At 41.3% G+C, this 16,572-nt stretch overlaps 2 protein-coding genes and 1 long non-coding RNA gene across 27 annotated transcripts in view; 1 reads left to right on the top strand and 2 right to left on the bottom strand.

The window, feature by feature from the left end:
- Positions 1–12,198, top strand: part of HIBCH (3-hydroxyisobutyryl-CoA hydrolase) — a 42,040-nt gene extending 29,842 nt beyond the window's left edge. For all 3 annotated transcript variants that reach the window (XM_038182046.2, XM_038182047.2, XM_072040511.1), the window contains 3 exons: positions 3,297–3,416; positions 4,578–4,611; positions 9,503–12,198. In XM_038182046.2, the coding sequence (XP_038037974.2) occupies positions 3,297–3,416; positions 4,578–4,611; positions 9,503–9,618 (270 nt within the window). In that variant the 3' untranslated portion in view covers positions 9,619–12,198. The remainder of the gene's footprint in view (positions 1–3,296; positions 3,417–4,577; positions 4,612–9,502) is intronic.
- On the bottom strand, positions 5,247–8,506 carry LOC110351296 (uncharacterized). The gene is made up of 3 exons (XR_003498251.3): positions 8,309–8,506; positions 7,193–7,239; positions 5,247–6,964 (listed from the first exon to the last, which is right to left on the bottom strand). It is a non-coding gene; the product is annotated as an uncharacterized lncRNA (long non-coding RNA).
- A 2,987-nt stretch (positions 12,199–15,185) lies between the features above and the next one.
- LOC101801054 (uncharacterized) overlaps positions 15,186–16,572 on the bottom strand; it is a 31,565-nt gene continuing 30,178 nt past the window's right edge. For 20 of the 23 annotated variants that reach the window (XR_011810476.1, XR_011810477.1, XR_011810482.1 and 17 more), the window contains one exon: positions 15,186–15,350. The gene's annotated coding sequence lies outside the window, so the exon portion shown is untranslated. The other 3 variants (XR_005267023.2, XR_005267025.2, XR_005267024.2) reach the window with 1 other exon arrangement.

The following is a 16,572-nucleotide window of genomic DNA, read 5'->3' as shown; positions in this document are numbered from 1 at the left end:
GTTACTTTTGAGGGCTCTTTATAGCATTGAGTTACAACCTACTATTTTATTTCCAGCCGTTACAAAGTTTAGTATGATTTTACAGGGATACCGTTTTGAGTAGTTTTGATGGAGGTTGAAAACAATCGAGGATTATTTACATACAGCTTTTCCTAAGATAATTTCATACAATCTTAAAATTTCAAAATATCATCAGACCTGGGGGAGATGTTCTAAACGAGCATGTAGTCTCTAAAGGGTGGTTTGTCTATTTGAAATTCAGTTTTACTACAACAGATGCAAGGATTCTGGAAATACTTTGTTAGTGAAATTGGTTAACTGGACTCTTTGTTTTACCAAATTTGCTCCAAGTACCCAAACCTGCAACACTTGCTTGCTCCATCTTCAGCCTCATAACTCACATCTTCCCTATTAAAAAAATAAATGTTGTTCCTTATGAATCCCAGAGTACATTTCTGTCATAGTTTTAATTTAGTTCTTAAATTTATCATCTACTTAAAAATTACAATTGTATATTTTTTAAATTCCTCAACCAAAATATGGATCTTTTGTTGCTTCGATTCTTATTTTGTGTATTTAATAGGACTTTATAGCAGACTTTCTTTCCTATGATTGGTAAAAGAGTTATTCCTGAACAATTGTGTATTTTTTGTTCTGCACAAGAAATCAGACTGTGTTAATGAACTGCTTCTGTCTTTGCAGAAATTTGTTAGAAATTATTTTCTAGCAAGTACAAGGCTTGTTAGTGTGAACATGTATGTTAATCTCAGACAAGTTTCTAACAGCACATGTTCTGTACTAAGCAAGAAATGCTTGTAGGACTAAATCCTTAACTGATTCTTTTCATTTTGTGAATATTTCACAGAAGGAAAATGGATTTATGTTAAAAAAAAAAAAAAAAAAAGAAAAAAATCAAGTACAAATATAGTTTCACCACAAAATGTTTGCCAATTAAACTGGAGGTTTTGTTTTACTGGGGAAGCAGAATGGTAATTAACTTTAATTGTGGCTGGAGGATGAATGGAAGCTTGCACCCTGGTGGCTGAGCATTTTATAGCACCTACAAAGCAGCGGCTGGCTACATCACTCAGCAGGGATCACCTGGCAAAACCACAGCAGTCTGAGGTTATCAGATGTTATCCCTGATAGCAGTCTGATGACCTGTGTGAAACGAGTCGTTTTCCTTATCAGTGGTATCACAGTACCTCTAGGATTTCTGCAGATGATAGTTTCCTGTCGCTTTGTGAAACCAAGGTTTCATCTCCAGGCAGAGGAACAACAGCACGTGCAAACGTTAAATGCAGAGACTATAAATGATTTAGTTGCAGGAATATTCATTCTTTTTTTCTTTCCTTGCTGTATAATTATGACACACATCCCTAAGCTTATTGAACAGGCCCTAATGTAATACATTGCATACTCTCCTAGGTGTCCTGTTCTGTCCAGTCTACACTACTTCTGCATTTTTACTTCCTAGATAGGCTTTCATCTATTTGATACTAAAATGAACTGCATGAATAAGGAGAAAGTAAATTTGTTAAGCCATTTTCAAACTGAATTGTAAGGATTCACATTGCATTTTGAGCCCAGCTAATCCTTTGCATTTTAGTACTCCCCTTCCCACTTCAGCCTATCCTATCTCCTTCTCAGGCTTGTTCCCAAGTAGCAATCTCCTCCTCCTCTTTGTACAGAGGATTTATTTATAGATGCACTGGTGACTCATTTTTCTGCATCACACCTACCCATTTTCTTCCCTTGTTCCTCTTCCTTCAGCTTGATTTATAGCAGTGCCTCCTTTAGCCTCATTGATATGCCAAGACAAGGCAGCTGCTGGGTGCACAAGACGAGTTAAGTGCTGTTTGCAGATCTTCGCCTTTTCAGAGCTTTCTTTGCCCAGAAAGCATTACCATTTCACCTAGGGAACCATTGAGTTGCACCGTGCACACCATTTAGCCTGGTCCGAGCAAAGATTTTCCAATCCAGATAACAGAACGTGAAGCAAAGCAAAGGAGAAATGATCCACTTCCAGGGTCAAAGAACCTAGTAAGGGAAGAATTGTTCCCAGTAAGGGAAGCACTGGTTCTTTCTAAGCTAAAGTCTCTCTCAAGTGAAATGGTCAGCGTGCATCAAGTGGGATGACAGAACCAGTGCTTAAGTCACGACTGCACAGCCTCCTGCTTGTACAGCAATTGCCTGTTTTCCAGCTTAACTGGGCAAAATGGGTCACTGCTGTATCAGCTGGTGTCTGGAGAGGGATGAAGAGTAATTGGGAGCCAGAAAAAATGTTAATGTTGATGACTGGAAACCTGCCATTTCAGTCTTTGGGTGAGGAGTCTGATATCTGCCCTGAAAATCATATAAAGAGGCAAATCTTACCATCTGCCACTTCTCAGTAGAGTGGTACAAATGTCCTAATTAACAGGAAATGCCTATTGTACTGTGAATAATAAAGAGCTTCTAGTTGGGTTTACGGGGAAAGGAGCCTTGTTGAGAGTAATAAAACAACGATCAGCAACTATGAGATTTAACTTCTTTCCTCCACAAACCTGAAAGCTTTAAAGCTCAGTTCTGTTTTCTTAACTAGGTTTTTGTCCTCCCCACCTCCCCCTACTGTTTACTGGCACGCTGTTAATTGAAGGATAGTGATGAGAGCCAGATTTACAGCATTTGTTTGTATGCCTTAAACAGACCCTGTCTGTGGCACAATATTTATAGCCTGTAGCTCTACCAAAAGAGGGAAGGCAAGACCTCCAGGCTTCCTATCATAAAGCTATGTAGGTCTGAATTACTGCACTATCTGTTGATCCCAGACAAGATCCCAGATATCTTTTAAATCCCTAGGATTTTCTTCTTGTTACATTGTCTGGTCTTTGCAGATGATTGTAAAGCAAATACTTCAAGTTCGTGGCTAATCTTGCTGGTATTACCTTGCTATTCTATTCTATCAGATAAAATCCAATTGCTACAATACCAGTAATACCTAGGAGCAATTCAAAAGAATCTTTTAGGAACTGGCTTTCGAGCTGCATTAGATTCTCTAGCTAGCAGTAATTTGGGCAGAAATGATGTGACCGTAAGAGTTGTAGGCTTTCCACAAGTGATGGCCCACTCCCCAGGGATCTTGTTGGTAAGAGTTTATGCAGGTGAATTTATTTGGTGTGACAACACGGTGGGAGGACCAGGGATGAGCTCAGGGAAAAGAGTGCCATCGCTTACTAACCTGGAAATGTAGAACAAGGATTTACAAATGCTTCTAAATTGAAGAGAACAAGAATAATTGTTAATGTCTTCTCCAGACCATTAATAAGATGTCACCTACATCCTTAAAGATGACTCTCAGACAGCTCAGAGAAGGAGCTTCCATGAGCCTGCAGGACGTGCTCACGATGGAGTACAGGCTGAGCCAAGCGTGCATGGTAAGAGCACCCTCTGCCTCTTTCCAGCCAGGGTTGGGGCAAGTCTGTCAGGGGCCATTTTACATAGGTTATGTCCAGGGCTCACAGTTCATAGGTTTTTATGTTCAGTATCTTCTTTGTGCGTTTGTCAGGCTGTGACTTTCTTTTTTTCCAGTTCCACGTCTTCTTATGCAACTCAATGTAGACAATATTAGTAATTGTCAGATGAGAATGGTACAAGGCTGTTGTCAAGAAAACCACGATAATGTTACAGTTCAGAAAGTTTTGTATTTGGACCATAAATTTTAAGAATCTGGAGTTCTTGTAAAAGTCTTCCATATAAATTGTGTAGTTCTCAGTTCCTGTCAGTAAGATAGGACCACTTGTATATCACTGCCTTTAGGATAGTGGTAAATTTGTTGAAGAAAGCAAGAGACTTTAGTACTGTCTGTAGTAAGGGCTGAGAACACACGTGATAAAGTGATCCTTGCAGCAAAACAGAGTTGCTAACTAGATTATCTGAACAAATCTCAGCTTCCCAGTGGAATCCTTACTAGTTTTGTCACATTTTATTTAATCAGATCTATCAAGATCTTATTTTAAACGATTATAGTTAAAGTAAATGCTTTAAATAAAAATGCATGTGAGAATGTGGTGTATCTCATTCTGATACATTGTAGAGCCTGAATAGCATCTTTACCATATTTTTTCCTGAAAACACAATTGCTACTCCATTACTAGTGAAGCACCTTTAAGGATTTAAGTTTAGCCTTTATCAAAAATAACTGGATTCTTTTTAACAGGATTCTTTTTAACAGCAAAGTGTTCCAAGTATGCAAAATACGTACAAAACTCATGAAGTTGGGGCCTCTCTCTGAAGAATTTCCCATCCTGTTCTATACACCTTACCCCTCATCATAGAGAACTCCTTAGGAAAATCCATGAGATGTAATGCAGAGAGGGCTTGCACTGCATGAAAGTTGGCTGATTAACTGCAGAGCGAGAGGCTGATTTTAAGAGTTGTGTCTGAATTTAAGCAAGAACATATGCAACTCTTTAATAAAGGATGAGAAAGTAGGACTAGGTGAGAACAATGCAAGTGGGATTTAACAGGATCCTGAGTACTTGCCTTTCTGGGATAAATAGAATTTATTTGTAATAGCTTATTTCTTTGTCTTTCAGAGAGGCCATGACTTCTATGAAGGGGTTCGAGCAGGTAAGAACACACCAGAAAGGTTACTCAATAACATGCAACTTCATGCAACTGTTGTGTTATTTCTCTGGAGATAAAACTGCGTGCAGCAACAGCCCAGAGGACATTTCTCAGTTAGCTGTAGTTTCAGCTTTTATCTGCCAAAAAGCATCCTGTGCTTCAGACCGTAACAGCCACATCGTTTCCTTTGTGTAGTGTCACCCTCCCAGAGATTGTTATGTACCTGGTAACACAGCACTGTAAAGGTTTCAGTGGTTCACTGGAAAGTTCAAAATGTGTTTAATGCTGCCAGTACCGAGTAGCTATGCTGATCGTTTGCGTGCCAAGATGTAGCACTGCCACACAGCTGGCTCAGCCAGCTTTAAGATGGTTTAAAAAAAAAACAAGACTCCAAGTCAAGAACAAGTACTTGCATAGAAAACTGGTAGAACAGAGACTACTTTTTCCTGTGCCAAAAATCCCTCCCTATGAAGATGTCTCACTATAATAAAACGATGTATGTAAACTTGCTGTTTACATACATTTTATGGCATTGGTAGCAGACAGGTGGAGGTGAAGGTAGAGCAGCACTTGAGCAAGTTCATCTAGGGGACAGACGTAGATTCTGTCCTTGACTCTGCTGCTGATTCACAATGCAGTTTGTCAAAGCCAATGGCACATCTGTTAGAAACTGCACTAACTATTTATGTACTGTTCAGCGCAAGGTGAAAGAAAAACAGAGACATTTTCTTTTCCAAGGAGCTCACAGTATGAGACACTTGGATGAATAACAGTTTGGAGATGGGAGGAAGGGGAACTTGTCTTTTAATTCACACACAATTACATACTCAAGTATGTATTATCACCTCCTCCTTACTCTTTATATCTGTCTTTATAAAGTAGCTTAAAATCCACTCGAGTAGTGGATGTTGGTTTGAGTATTTACTGTTAGTAATACTGTATTAAAGATGGCCTAGAGATGAGAGATTCACAGGCTGTTTATACCTCATGGAAAAAGCTTCTTACTTTTATTAGACTTCAGCACTTCTTAGACACTCCTTCAAGGAGTTTACCACACACGTTGAAAAGTGCATGGTTTTTATTGTGCTGGTACTGGGGACAAAGTTATCTTAAAGAGAAAATATATGCTGGGAATATTCTAAAGCACCAGATAAAAGCTTTCACAACTGCTGAAATATGTTATTTGGGAAGTGGCAAACCTCAAAGGCTGGGAGTCAGATGAGCATCAAACCACCTCCTAATTTGTAATGCACAGTGTCACTGAACCACCTGGGGACCAGGCAGAGGACAAAAGCAAATGACTTCACACAGTGTGGCCAGTAAATCACACAAACTGCTTGTAAAGAAAGCGGCTGCAAGAACAGCAGTTGGGTATCTTCTCTTTTAAGTAGGATGACGTAGCAAAGGCTTAACTATGTCAAGAAAGGGAAAGGAAAACAAAGATCCATCTGCACTGAGGAGGCTGCTTAGAACAAGCACTTGAAACCCTTCTGCTCTGTGCATATTGCACAAATCTTGTTGTCAGGTTTGTCTTCTTAAAATCTGTTGCTTTTTTTTTTTTTTTTTTAAATTCCAAGCATTTAAGAGCCAGCTGTTGACCCTTTCTACCACAAAGTAAAGTTAAAATACAATTATCAGATATTAATTTTTGAATATCGTCTTTCAGCAGCATGGCCACAGGTCAGGTTTTAATAACAGCTTTTATCTACTTCAAACCATAATTTTAAACAAAATACTTTCCTAGCATATGTATTAAAAGCTAATACTAAGGTTTTTAAACCTACTCTGATCTGAGGTCAAAGTTTTGTTTCTCTTTGAGCCATTTTCTTTCAGCCAGATTGAAAACCTGCTGCAAGCAGGCTTCCCCATTTATGATTCTTGTGGTAGGAGCTAGTAAAGGAAAGTCAAAACCCCATAACCATTAAATGCTCAGATCATAATTGATCCACGGGGCATTGGATCTTCCCATATAATGGTAACTGTGGTCTCTGAACACTTAAGTGTCCATTTCCCCTTGATTCATAGAAAATTACCTGATTTAAGAAACATGCTGCTCTAGGTAACTGCCAAGAGCTTTGAACACGTACTGCAAGAGCAGGGGGGGCATTTTTAGAGCCAGGGCTCGAACACATCCAGGTAGACTACAGCCTCAGCAGTCAGCAGGGACAAAAATCTCTTAAGCTATACTCCTATTTGTGCAGGAATTTGCACTTGAAATGGAATTGTAAGGGCCTTCTCCATGCTGCTGATCTTGCAGAGCTACATTTCTGCGTGCCGCAGTGGTGCATTGCTTCTGCCCTCTCTCCTGCTGTGCTAGCAGCAGGCAGATGCCAGCTCATCCTGGACACCAAGCCCCCTGCAGGCAGTAGGTACACAGATTGCATTGCAACCAGCAGCATTCCAGGTGCTTAGAAACATCAGTGTTTTGATTGTGCCGAATTAATATAAGCAATACAACACAAATTAAAGTCTATTAAAGACACTTCTACCATTTTTTTTTAAACAAAGAACACTACGAGAACAAACCCATAACACAATGCCTGTGCTCAGTAACTTTTATCATAATGAACTTTCCTCAGCCTACCTTAGAAGTATCCAGAATTTCTGTTCCATTCTTGTACTGAGATCAAGCTGGAGAAACACAAAATACGTACAAATTATTGCAGTAAGGGAATGTTTTAGCAATACTGTTAGGAAATAAATACTCGAATTTTGATAAAACTAAACATTTCACGGGAGATGCCATTATGATCATCCAGTTTGACCACCAGGGTCAGACTGGCTGATCCAAACAGACAGTTCAACTTGATCGCCCAGTGCTGCCACATAATAAAGAATTATCAGCAACCACTACTGCATTTCAGACTGAGATGAAGCTGTAGTAGCATGCAGATGGACTCCCCTCCCACTAGTTTAAAGTGTCTCCAGTCAGCACTGTCTTCTGTAGGTAGCAGTTGTGATTCTGTGAGACTGTGAGCATCAACTAAAGTTGAAGAAAATAATTAGATAAGTACTATTCTAATGGAATAAACATAGTTGATTGGGATGATTATATATTTTGACCCTAACCAGTCAGTAGCTTCATATCACCACATACAAAAAAAAGTATAAAAGAGCTTACCCAGTCAAATTACTCAGTTATAAAGTCACTTTTTAATATAACATTGCTTTAAGGAATTACCCACCTAGATTCTTATATATCTATATGGTGCATTTCTATGCAAAGTTGGTGTTTATTTGTACCTAAGGAGGCCTTAGTCCTATACTTCAGGATAAATGGATTCAGGGCTCCAATTCAGAACTACTCTTTTCTCTTACAAGGTAAAAAAAAGAGATGTTTGTATGTCTTCAGCTATAGAAATATTAGTAATTGTCATAGAAATATAGCAATTGTCATTTCAATGGTACTTGTTTTCCAAGCATTCACCAAGCATTGTTTGATAGAGAAAAAAAAACACATTTTACTTCAGACATTTTAAAGTCTTTTTTTAAGGTCATAAGCTGCCATAATATGTCTTTTGATAAGACAAAATCTTTAGGTGAACATTTCTTCTACTGAACTTCAAATCTAACTCCTCTGCACACTTCTTATCCTCAGCGTTTCTAGTTCAGTTACCAGGAACAAAGCCTGCTTAGAAGGACACAACATACCAAAAATCAGGCGTTATTCTTCCAAATAGCTAGTCTCTGTGAAACTCACCTATCTGTGAGCTTCTAGCACCATCCTATCCTGACTTCTTTGTCAGCAGAGAACCTCACAAGGTGCTTCCTGCCCGTCGTCCCTTACGTGGGGTGGGCTGTGTTGGTCAGGAGGTCTGCTAGGACACAGGTGCCTCTCCATAGCAGAAGCTGATAGCACCCATCTGAGGGCAACGTGTGTTGAGAAGAAGATTTGGGTGGCTCATGCATCCTAGGGAGCCACAGGTACTCTAGCTGTTCTTTTTGAAATTATAAAAATATTTCTAAATGAGCTCAGATTTTGAATAGTACCATTATGGGTTGTCCTGATGCCAGAAAGAAGCCCTGAAGGACCTGCTCAAATTCTGTTCACATTGTTCTTTTTTACACACAAATCAACTTTTCTGTCTTGCTATTGTTTGCTAGTGCAGCTGTTCATCTTGCTGCCTTCAACGTTCCTGTGATACCAGGAATGCTTTCTGAGAATTCGTATTGTCTCAGTAACCTTTTACATTAAGGTCATTCACTGGTGATTTTTATTTTCAGTTGTGCCCTTCCCAGGACACGGTGTAAAGTATGGCTACTGAGATGATACAAATCTTCACGATTAAATCCACAGGTCTGCAGCAGCTGTCAGTATTTACAAGTAAATACTCCTGATTGTCCCAAAGATACTCTGCTGAGCTGCTTCCTCATTAATTATTTCAATGATTCGTTTATGTAATGTGTTTAAATTAGCCCTAGGAATTTAAGGCCCTCTGCTGTTCCCTACGAAGGGTCAGGTTTTGCACAGAGCTGTAATAAATAGCCCTTGTCCAAAAGGAGCATCGTGCATGCTGTTACCAGTTCCACGTGAAAGAACAGAAGACAGCTGAGGGTAGCAGGTCTGGCAGAAAGCACTAACTTCAGGGCTAGTCATTAAAAGCCTGGGTACCAAAAAAAGCCTTTTGAAGGTTTGGAAAGGGCCAGAAACCTTTACCAGGGCTGGGTTCTTCCGGAGCCATCCAGCATTCCTCCTGCCACCCGGCAGCCCCCAGGGCTGTGCCCAGGTGATGAGAGCAGAAGCCCACACGCTACAACTCCTGTCCTCTCTGGAGCAGACCCATTTTTCTCCCCCCATGTATTCACTGTAGTTGCCTACCTCAATGCAATCTGAAGCCATCTTAATTAGCAAGCACTCACAAGCCATTTCTGTGTTTTTATGCCCACCTGACAGTGCTGATTGACAAAGACCAATCCCCCAGATGGAAGCCAGCTGCTTTAGAAGAAGTCAGCGATGAATTTGTGGACAATTGTTTTAAGCCTCTGGGAAACAATGATCTCGAGTTGTAATGATCGAGCCCATTGACATCTTACACAAGTGCTTAATTTTGTGATATGAAAATGAATAGCAGTGTGGTGAAGCTTGACAAGCCTTCTAGCTAGCTGGAGATTTGTAAGTCTGCTTTTTTTGTGATCAGGTACATTCTCTTCTCTTAAGCTACTGTAACGACAAAATAATCATCTTTCTTATTAATAAGGGGAAAAATGACTTCAAGGCAAATTGCTCTTCTTACTGCTGTTAGACAGTGATTAACATTTTATTTTTTTTTGCATCAGCTGTTAGGAGGAACCGTGCAGGGAGACAGCGTGGGGAAGGGATGACCTAATAAGCAAGGAGTAAGGAGACCTCGGTGTTCTTGGCTCTGCCAGGGAGCTGTTAACCAGGATTGTGCCTCAGGTTCTTCTCTATAGAGCAAAACTAAAATACGCTTACAGACTGACATAGCATAAGTCTGAGAGCAAGAAATTGTTCTATTGATTTAACATTTGGTCGGGATTCAGTCTTGCCACGTGACACAGACATTGTTTCCAACGCCATAATATTGCCAGAGGCTAGAGCACGTTTCTGTTTGCTTGTCAAACTGTTTTATTTTATTTTTTAATGCCATTGATTGAACTGCATAATGAGGTTTTTTATGATTTTGAGCGTTGCTAGAGCCTGTCCTGGTCTCACAGGCAAAGCAGTAGCTGTCTCAGAACTTGTCTGAGTGCCAGGGGGAACATTTGCTGCTGCTGCAAATTCGAGCTCAGCCCTCATTCTGCAGGCGGCTGGAGCTGAGCTGGATCAACCAGTCTGGGTTCACTTCCATTTATACCCATAAACATCCTCAACTGGAAGTGCCCCTGTCTGCTGGGTGGAAAACTGGTGAAAAGCAGTAGGAACTGATGATGCAGAGTGGTGGAAAACAAAGCATCTGCTGCTACACAAGTCCTGTAGGTCTTTAATACAACATAGCCTAGCAAGTGTGCTTGTGGGCATCAACATCTAAACTGTCAGCAAAAAAACCCTCACTGTGTGTTCACTAAAGGTTGCTGGGGTGTGATGCTAACAACACTGACAGTTATGACATAACCAGAGCCCCTTGATACAATTATGATCTTTTTTGGATTAAAAAAAAATAATTCTATTATGTATGCAACACAGCTACAGATCTTTGTTCAGTGTTAAGGCTGCACGCTTTTTTTTTGTGGCTAATCAAGTCAGTATCTCTTGCAGCTTGTTTCTAGTAATAGACAGGTCACAGATACACAGTTTTGGCTCTGAAGACCTAGGAAAGATGAACCACTGACATTAAAGGAAGAAGACTTTGGTTCAACACAGCCAGGTATCAGCAGTGGGGAATTAAAAAAGACAGAGCCACGGTGGAGTTCTCGACATTGGGCAGGTTTTGATTCCAACAGTAATGGTTTAGCGCTGGATTTGGGCTCCTTCCTGCCCAGAAGCTGCTGCCTGGAAACAAACTTCAGGGAATTCAAGCATCAGGGTGACCTTCTAGATTGAGGTGAGCAAAATCAAGAAAAGAAATGGCACTTGGCACTGTCACTAGATTAAAATAAAATTGGTAAAAGTTCAGCTGCCATTTAATGTTACCTTGTATGTATTTGCTATGAGATAGTCCCTCAATTTATTTTCAAAAGTAGTTGAGAGGCTTTGTTAAAACCTTTAGGATAACTTCTGAAAGTATGACTTGAATTTCTACCTCATGGGTGCTGTAAGGAATGTAAACCTCCCCCTTCTTTTTATTTTTTAACATTTTACATTCTTAAACAATGGCTATGGTTAATTTATTTAAACACAATTGGTTCATTCCAATATTCTTGTACAAAACCGGCAATCACCAGCTACTCTAAATAACAGGAAACAGAGCAATCCCCAGGATCACACAGATCGTGCCTTCTGTGCTTGGAAAGGACCTAAAATGCTTCAGCAAAAGCATACTGCTGAATGAATAAACATCGACTTGCATGTTCATTTGCTTCCAGAATTTTTGTGAAGGGGAATTATCCCAAGCTCATGGGAACAAAACCCTGTCCAATCTGTGCATTTTTATCAAATAAAAGTCCTACAAGCAGAATGGTCACTTTAATTTTATTTGGTCCACAAGAAAATATTTTCCACAAAAGATATTGTAAAAATATAGTGCAGTATGTTTTATTTGGGAGTGCTGTACTACAGAAATGTCAATTTTACAAAGTTGTGCTGCAGTTAACGCGTTTTAAACCATTATTAGGATACCGAGTCAGTCACGTAGTACCCACGCAGACTATGCTTGTGCTCCATGGAGAAAACAGAAAGCAAATGTATTTTAACTCCTAAATAGAAGTACGTGGTTTTTTCCAAGTATGCCAGTCCCATACTGGAATGCCTTTAATACACAAAATCAAATCGAAGAATCGGTGGCAACTTAGCACAGAAAGTGGCTTTACAAGACCAGAGAGTAATCTAATGATAAGTAGATAGATGGAATTTTATTTGGGTATAGAAACCTTTATTTTCATTATTACTGTGTATCACTATTGCATCTTCTAAGTATACCACAGATTTCCAGGAATAAATCTCCTTCAGGCTCTCCCAGCTGTAGCATTGAACGGATCTAGTTATTTATTTTTGCTGGGGCTAATGGCATTATTTACTAAGGACAGTTTCATGCAGATTTCTTTTCCTGGTGAGAAGCTGCCCCCCTGTTTCCTGTAAGCTGCTTTGTTCTCCAGGTGCTGTGAGCACCAGCCAGCAGGACTGGGGCACTCCGGGCCCTGCTGGAGCTGCTGCAGTCTCCAAGCACCCGTGAGGGAAGAGGAGCTTTGTGGAAGCTCACGGTCACACGTGCTTCAGGACACAAAGAAGGTAACTCCTCCTCTGGGGACACGTTGAGTATTTATCAGCATGGATGCTCCAGCTTACCTGTGGGCTACTTCACCTTCTGTTTCTGCCTGCTGTTGGGCCCTGCAGCCGCAGCCTTGCAGCAGAGGAGCTGCAGAGAAGTGCTGCCTGCTACGGCTACCCCCAAAGCAAGGGCTCCGGGCGCTGCAGCATCCAGCTCCCCGTGGCAGCCACTGGGGCACCTGTGCACAGGGCAAGGCAGATCGTGCCTAAATCTTGTGAGTGCATTTAGGTGAGTAAATTTTCCTGATGCTCATCTATATCCACCTAGCTGCCAAGCAGCCTCTAGGGAGTTGGGGCCTTTTATTTTTTCTTTAATTACTGACTTCAGCAGCATTAGCTCTTGAGTTAACACTAATGTTGCAGAAAGGTTAGCTTCTTTGTAATAAAGCTTTCTTTTAGCTAGATAAGAACATTAATACTCTGTTTAAGCGGCATCAAATTAACACATACTGATCGAATCTCTGTTTTGTTTTTGCTTTTTAATTTGCTCTTGCATCTAGCTTGGAGCTTTTTTAGATATGGCAAACATAAGTTACAATTCAACATTTTACATGCTTTAGAGCTTAAAGGAACACCGCTGCTAGCAGGAGAATTTCAATGAGCCATACTGCCCTCGGCCACTTCACATACGACTTCAAAGAAGACGACTTCACAACATAAGCAGATTCTTTCCCTTTTTCAGCAAAAGCCTGAGAACAGCATCACGAGCAGGGTCTAGTCTGGTCAGTGTGAATTAATGGCAGTCTTGTGCTGTGTTACAAAGTATTTTTTGCCACTTACTCCTGCTACAACCACTTCCTCACTAAATGAATTTCAAGTAATTAAGTTTGTGTCACAAAGTTTGGAAAAGAGCCGCATTCCCTCTCAGGTCATGTGTGAGAATAAGCTAAAAATAACCATTGAAACAGACCTCTTTCTGCTCGCTTACCATTGCCTGAAAATCATACTTTGTACCAGTTACTAGAACTATGTGTACCTTTTAAAAATAGTAACAGTTTTTGCCAGTATGGAAAGCATTTTTTTCTTATAAAATGACAACATAAAATGGAAAGCACTTTGATCTAGGAAAAATCGACGTCTGTGAAATTGGCTGTAACAGAAAAAGGAGCAAACAGGTGCTAAAAAAAAGCAAGCTTCTTACGAGGCATGTGCTTTGTATAAAATGTCAGCAACACTGGAGGTTTAAATGACTAATTTACCTCCTCCTCAGTACACGAAACCCCAGTTAGGAGTGCAGTAGGTCAGGCTTCAAGTCCTGGAGAAGCAGGGCGCAGCGTGAGGACTCAAGCTCCATAAAATCGCTCAAGAATGTGGTAGCCCTTTAGCGTTGGGCCTAAGGCTTATTCACTAGCTCAGTGCTCTGCTCAGGCTCGAGGTTCCTGTAGTTTGTATTTGCATCATCGAATGGTTTTATCACTGGGCACGTGATGAGGCTGCAGGAGCTGAAGGAACTCATCCTGTCCCCAGGGCGTCACACTGGAGTGAAATTTCAGTGCAATGCCACCATCATCCCATGAAATGAATGCTCCTAAAACATCGCTACACCAAAAACCCACAACAAAACAAAACAAAACACAACAAACAATACAAACAAACAAAGCAAAACAAAACCCCAGCATTGTAACAACAACAACAACAAAAAAAGTAAACAGCTTTGGTTTGAACACAGTGATCAGATGTGAAACTGTCTTGCTGCGGGATTCTAGAGAATAGACTTCATGCATGTACAGAAGCCAGAGCATCTGTTACCTTAATTATAATGCACTGTTTATCAATATTGTAATGTTTCTCACTGGTTCTATTCAGAATGGAAGTTGAGAAGTATCATAATCCATATGGTTCCCTGAATACTATTTGGTTTCATAAAATGCTTCTTGTCACCTTCGTTATTTTGTGGCTTACAGGCTTATTCTGGTCAAAGAATCAAAAGTAAAACTTAGGACAGCAGTTACCTTTGCTACATAGAAGAACCTGGTTTCACTTCAGCAGAACACAGACAGATTTGCCAAGCATACAGTCCTTACTTTCACCTACCAACAGGCCGTGCGGTTTTTTGTGCAGTACATAAAAATAACCCGGGCTTTGTTCTTAAGCATCTCTGGGGCCTCGGTGGCAGTGCTTGTTCAGTTGCAAGGCAGCTGCATTATTTTCCTCCTCTTTTTTTTAAGACTTATTTCAGGTCACACTCAACATGAAGACAGACTACACTCAATTTACGGCTGATAACAAACAACACTCGATTAACAGATTTTAGTGTAATCCAAGTAATTTCTTAGCAATATAGATTAAAAGGCATTTTTTTCCAGCCTTTCCTTGCAAACGCCTTCAGCTAGTGGCACTATGCTCAAGTCAGGGCTGATTTTACTTCATTTGCACTCGTACCGGGTGGAACTGCTCAGCAGACAGCACAGCACTGTGCGCAAAGGCTCAGGGCACGTCGCTCTCGATGAAGGGAATGTCGCTGTATTTGCTCTCCCTCACTGCCCACTGCTTCACCGCCTGATCGAGAATCTCGTGGGAGAGGCGGTGTGCATAGTCCAGCACTATGGTGCTCGATGGCCCCTTCTCGTCCACCATCACTGCGATCAGCGATGATTTCTCCCCAGTGCATCCCTCGTTACCTTCCCTGCGCCCTTCAACCAGGATGGTGTTTGAACCCGGAAAGGCATCCTTGGATTTGATGCATCCCATGGTACATTTGAAGATGCAGCTGCAAAATTCAGTTCAACGGCATGTTTGGGTAACCTGGAAATGGTTTCCTCGGTCGCTGCACAGCGTTGCTGCTTCTCGCCAGCGGCTGCAGCTCTTCCAAAGGGACAGAACGTCCCCTGTAGTGCTTCTTTACTTCTGGAGAAATCTGTCAAAACAGTGTTTCATATAAATGAAATACACAGCTTGCCATTCTCAGTGAGCTCAGAGGAGAGCTGGATTTGCTACAGAAGCTCATAGAACCAACTGCGCATGGCACGCGTAAAACATTTTGCTTATCGGTAACATCCATCTACTACAATTATTAGGCAAAGTCTGGCTTGAATTCAAGCTGCCCTTGAGTGCAATTCCCAGTATGTGGTATGAACTAGTAAACCATATATAATGGTCTGTATGCAATACAAATGCAAAGCCCGAGGGAAAAATAAGTTTCTTCCAAACAGGTTACACAGAGCTATTTTCCTCGATCAGTAAACAAATCCCATTTAACTCCAGAGACTGATGCTGTTCAAAGTGAAAACAAACAACCCCTACCCCCCCACTGACAAAAGCATCACGCAACAACCACCTAACAATTACTTAAAATTACTTAAGGTTACTTAAAATGCAGGGAGACTTGCTCAGCTTCGAGAACAAGCGCTCTGCAAGGCACCTGACCTCCAGATGTGCTCCACAAGAACTTGCTAATAGAAGTTTCTACTTTTTTCCCCTTTCTCAACACATGAGAGGGTCATGTTGTCAAACTCATCAAGACTCAGAACTGTTTCCTCCCCAGTTCTGCTCCACGTTTTCTGTTTACCAGCCTGCAGAGCTGGTGCTCAGGCTACTTTCTGTATGCAGGCAAAGCAGAATTTGTGCTGCGCCTGACTGTGCTTGGCATGAGTGGACCCAGAGTTAAGAGACTGCCAGCCAAAATAAAGACTGTGCTGCACAGAGACCAACTGTTCCCTACAGCTTCACACGATGACGTTGTGCTAAGGTCAGCCAAAGTTAAACATTTTTTGTAAATAGCCTTTGAAAACATAATTATGGCAAAGATGCGAAGCCTTGTTTATTTGTTTAATTTCCTGGGGGAAGCAGGGGCTCCAAGCCGGTAAGCTGATCGCAGGCACATCTTTGCAAGGAAATCAGACTGCAGGCAGGCAGGCAGTCCTCACAGGTAGGACAGGGCTTCCCCAGCCCAGCCGCTGACTGGTGAGAGGCAGGTTCCTGGCGACAAGCTTCGCTCCTCCTCCTGCTAGCTCCTGAGCACATCCCTGCCTCTTCAGGAAGGAGTCGGTGAAACTGGAGCCCAGCGCTCGGAAGCGGTGGGTGGCATTCCTGGCAGGAACTCAGACCTGAAGGGCTCCTGAAGCCACGAGGTAGGTACA

This window comes from Anas platyrhynchos, chromosome 7 (genome assembly GCF_047663525.1).
Source record: "Anas platyrhynchos isolate ZD024472 breed Pekin duck chromosome 7, IASCAAS_PekinDuck_T2T, whole genome shotgun sequence".
Taxonomy (NCBI): Eukaryota; Metazoa; Chordata; class Aves; order Anseriformes; family Anatidae; genus Anas; species Anas platyrhynchos.
Note: the sequence above shows the minus strand (reverse complement) of the source record. Positions and strands in the feature narration are given on the sequence as shown.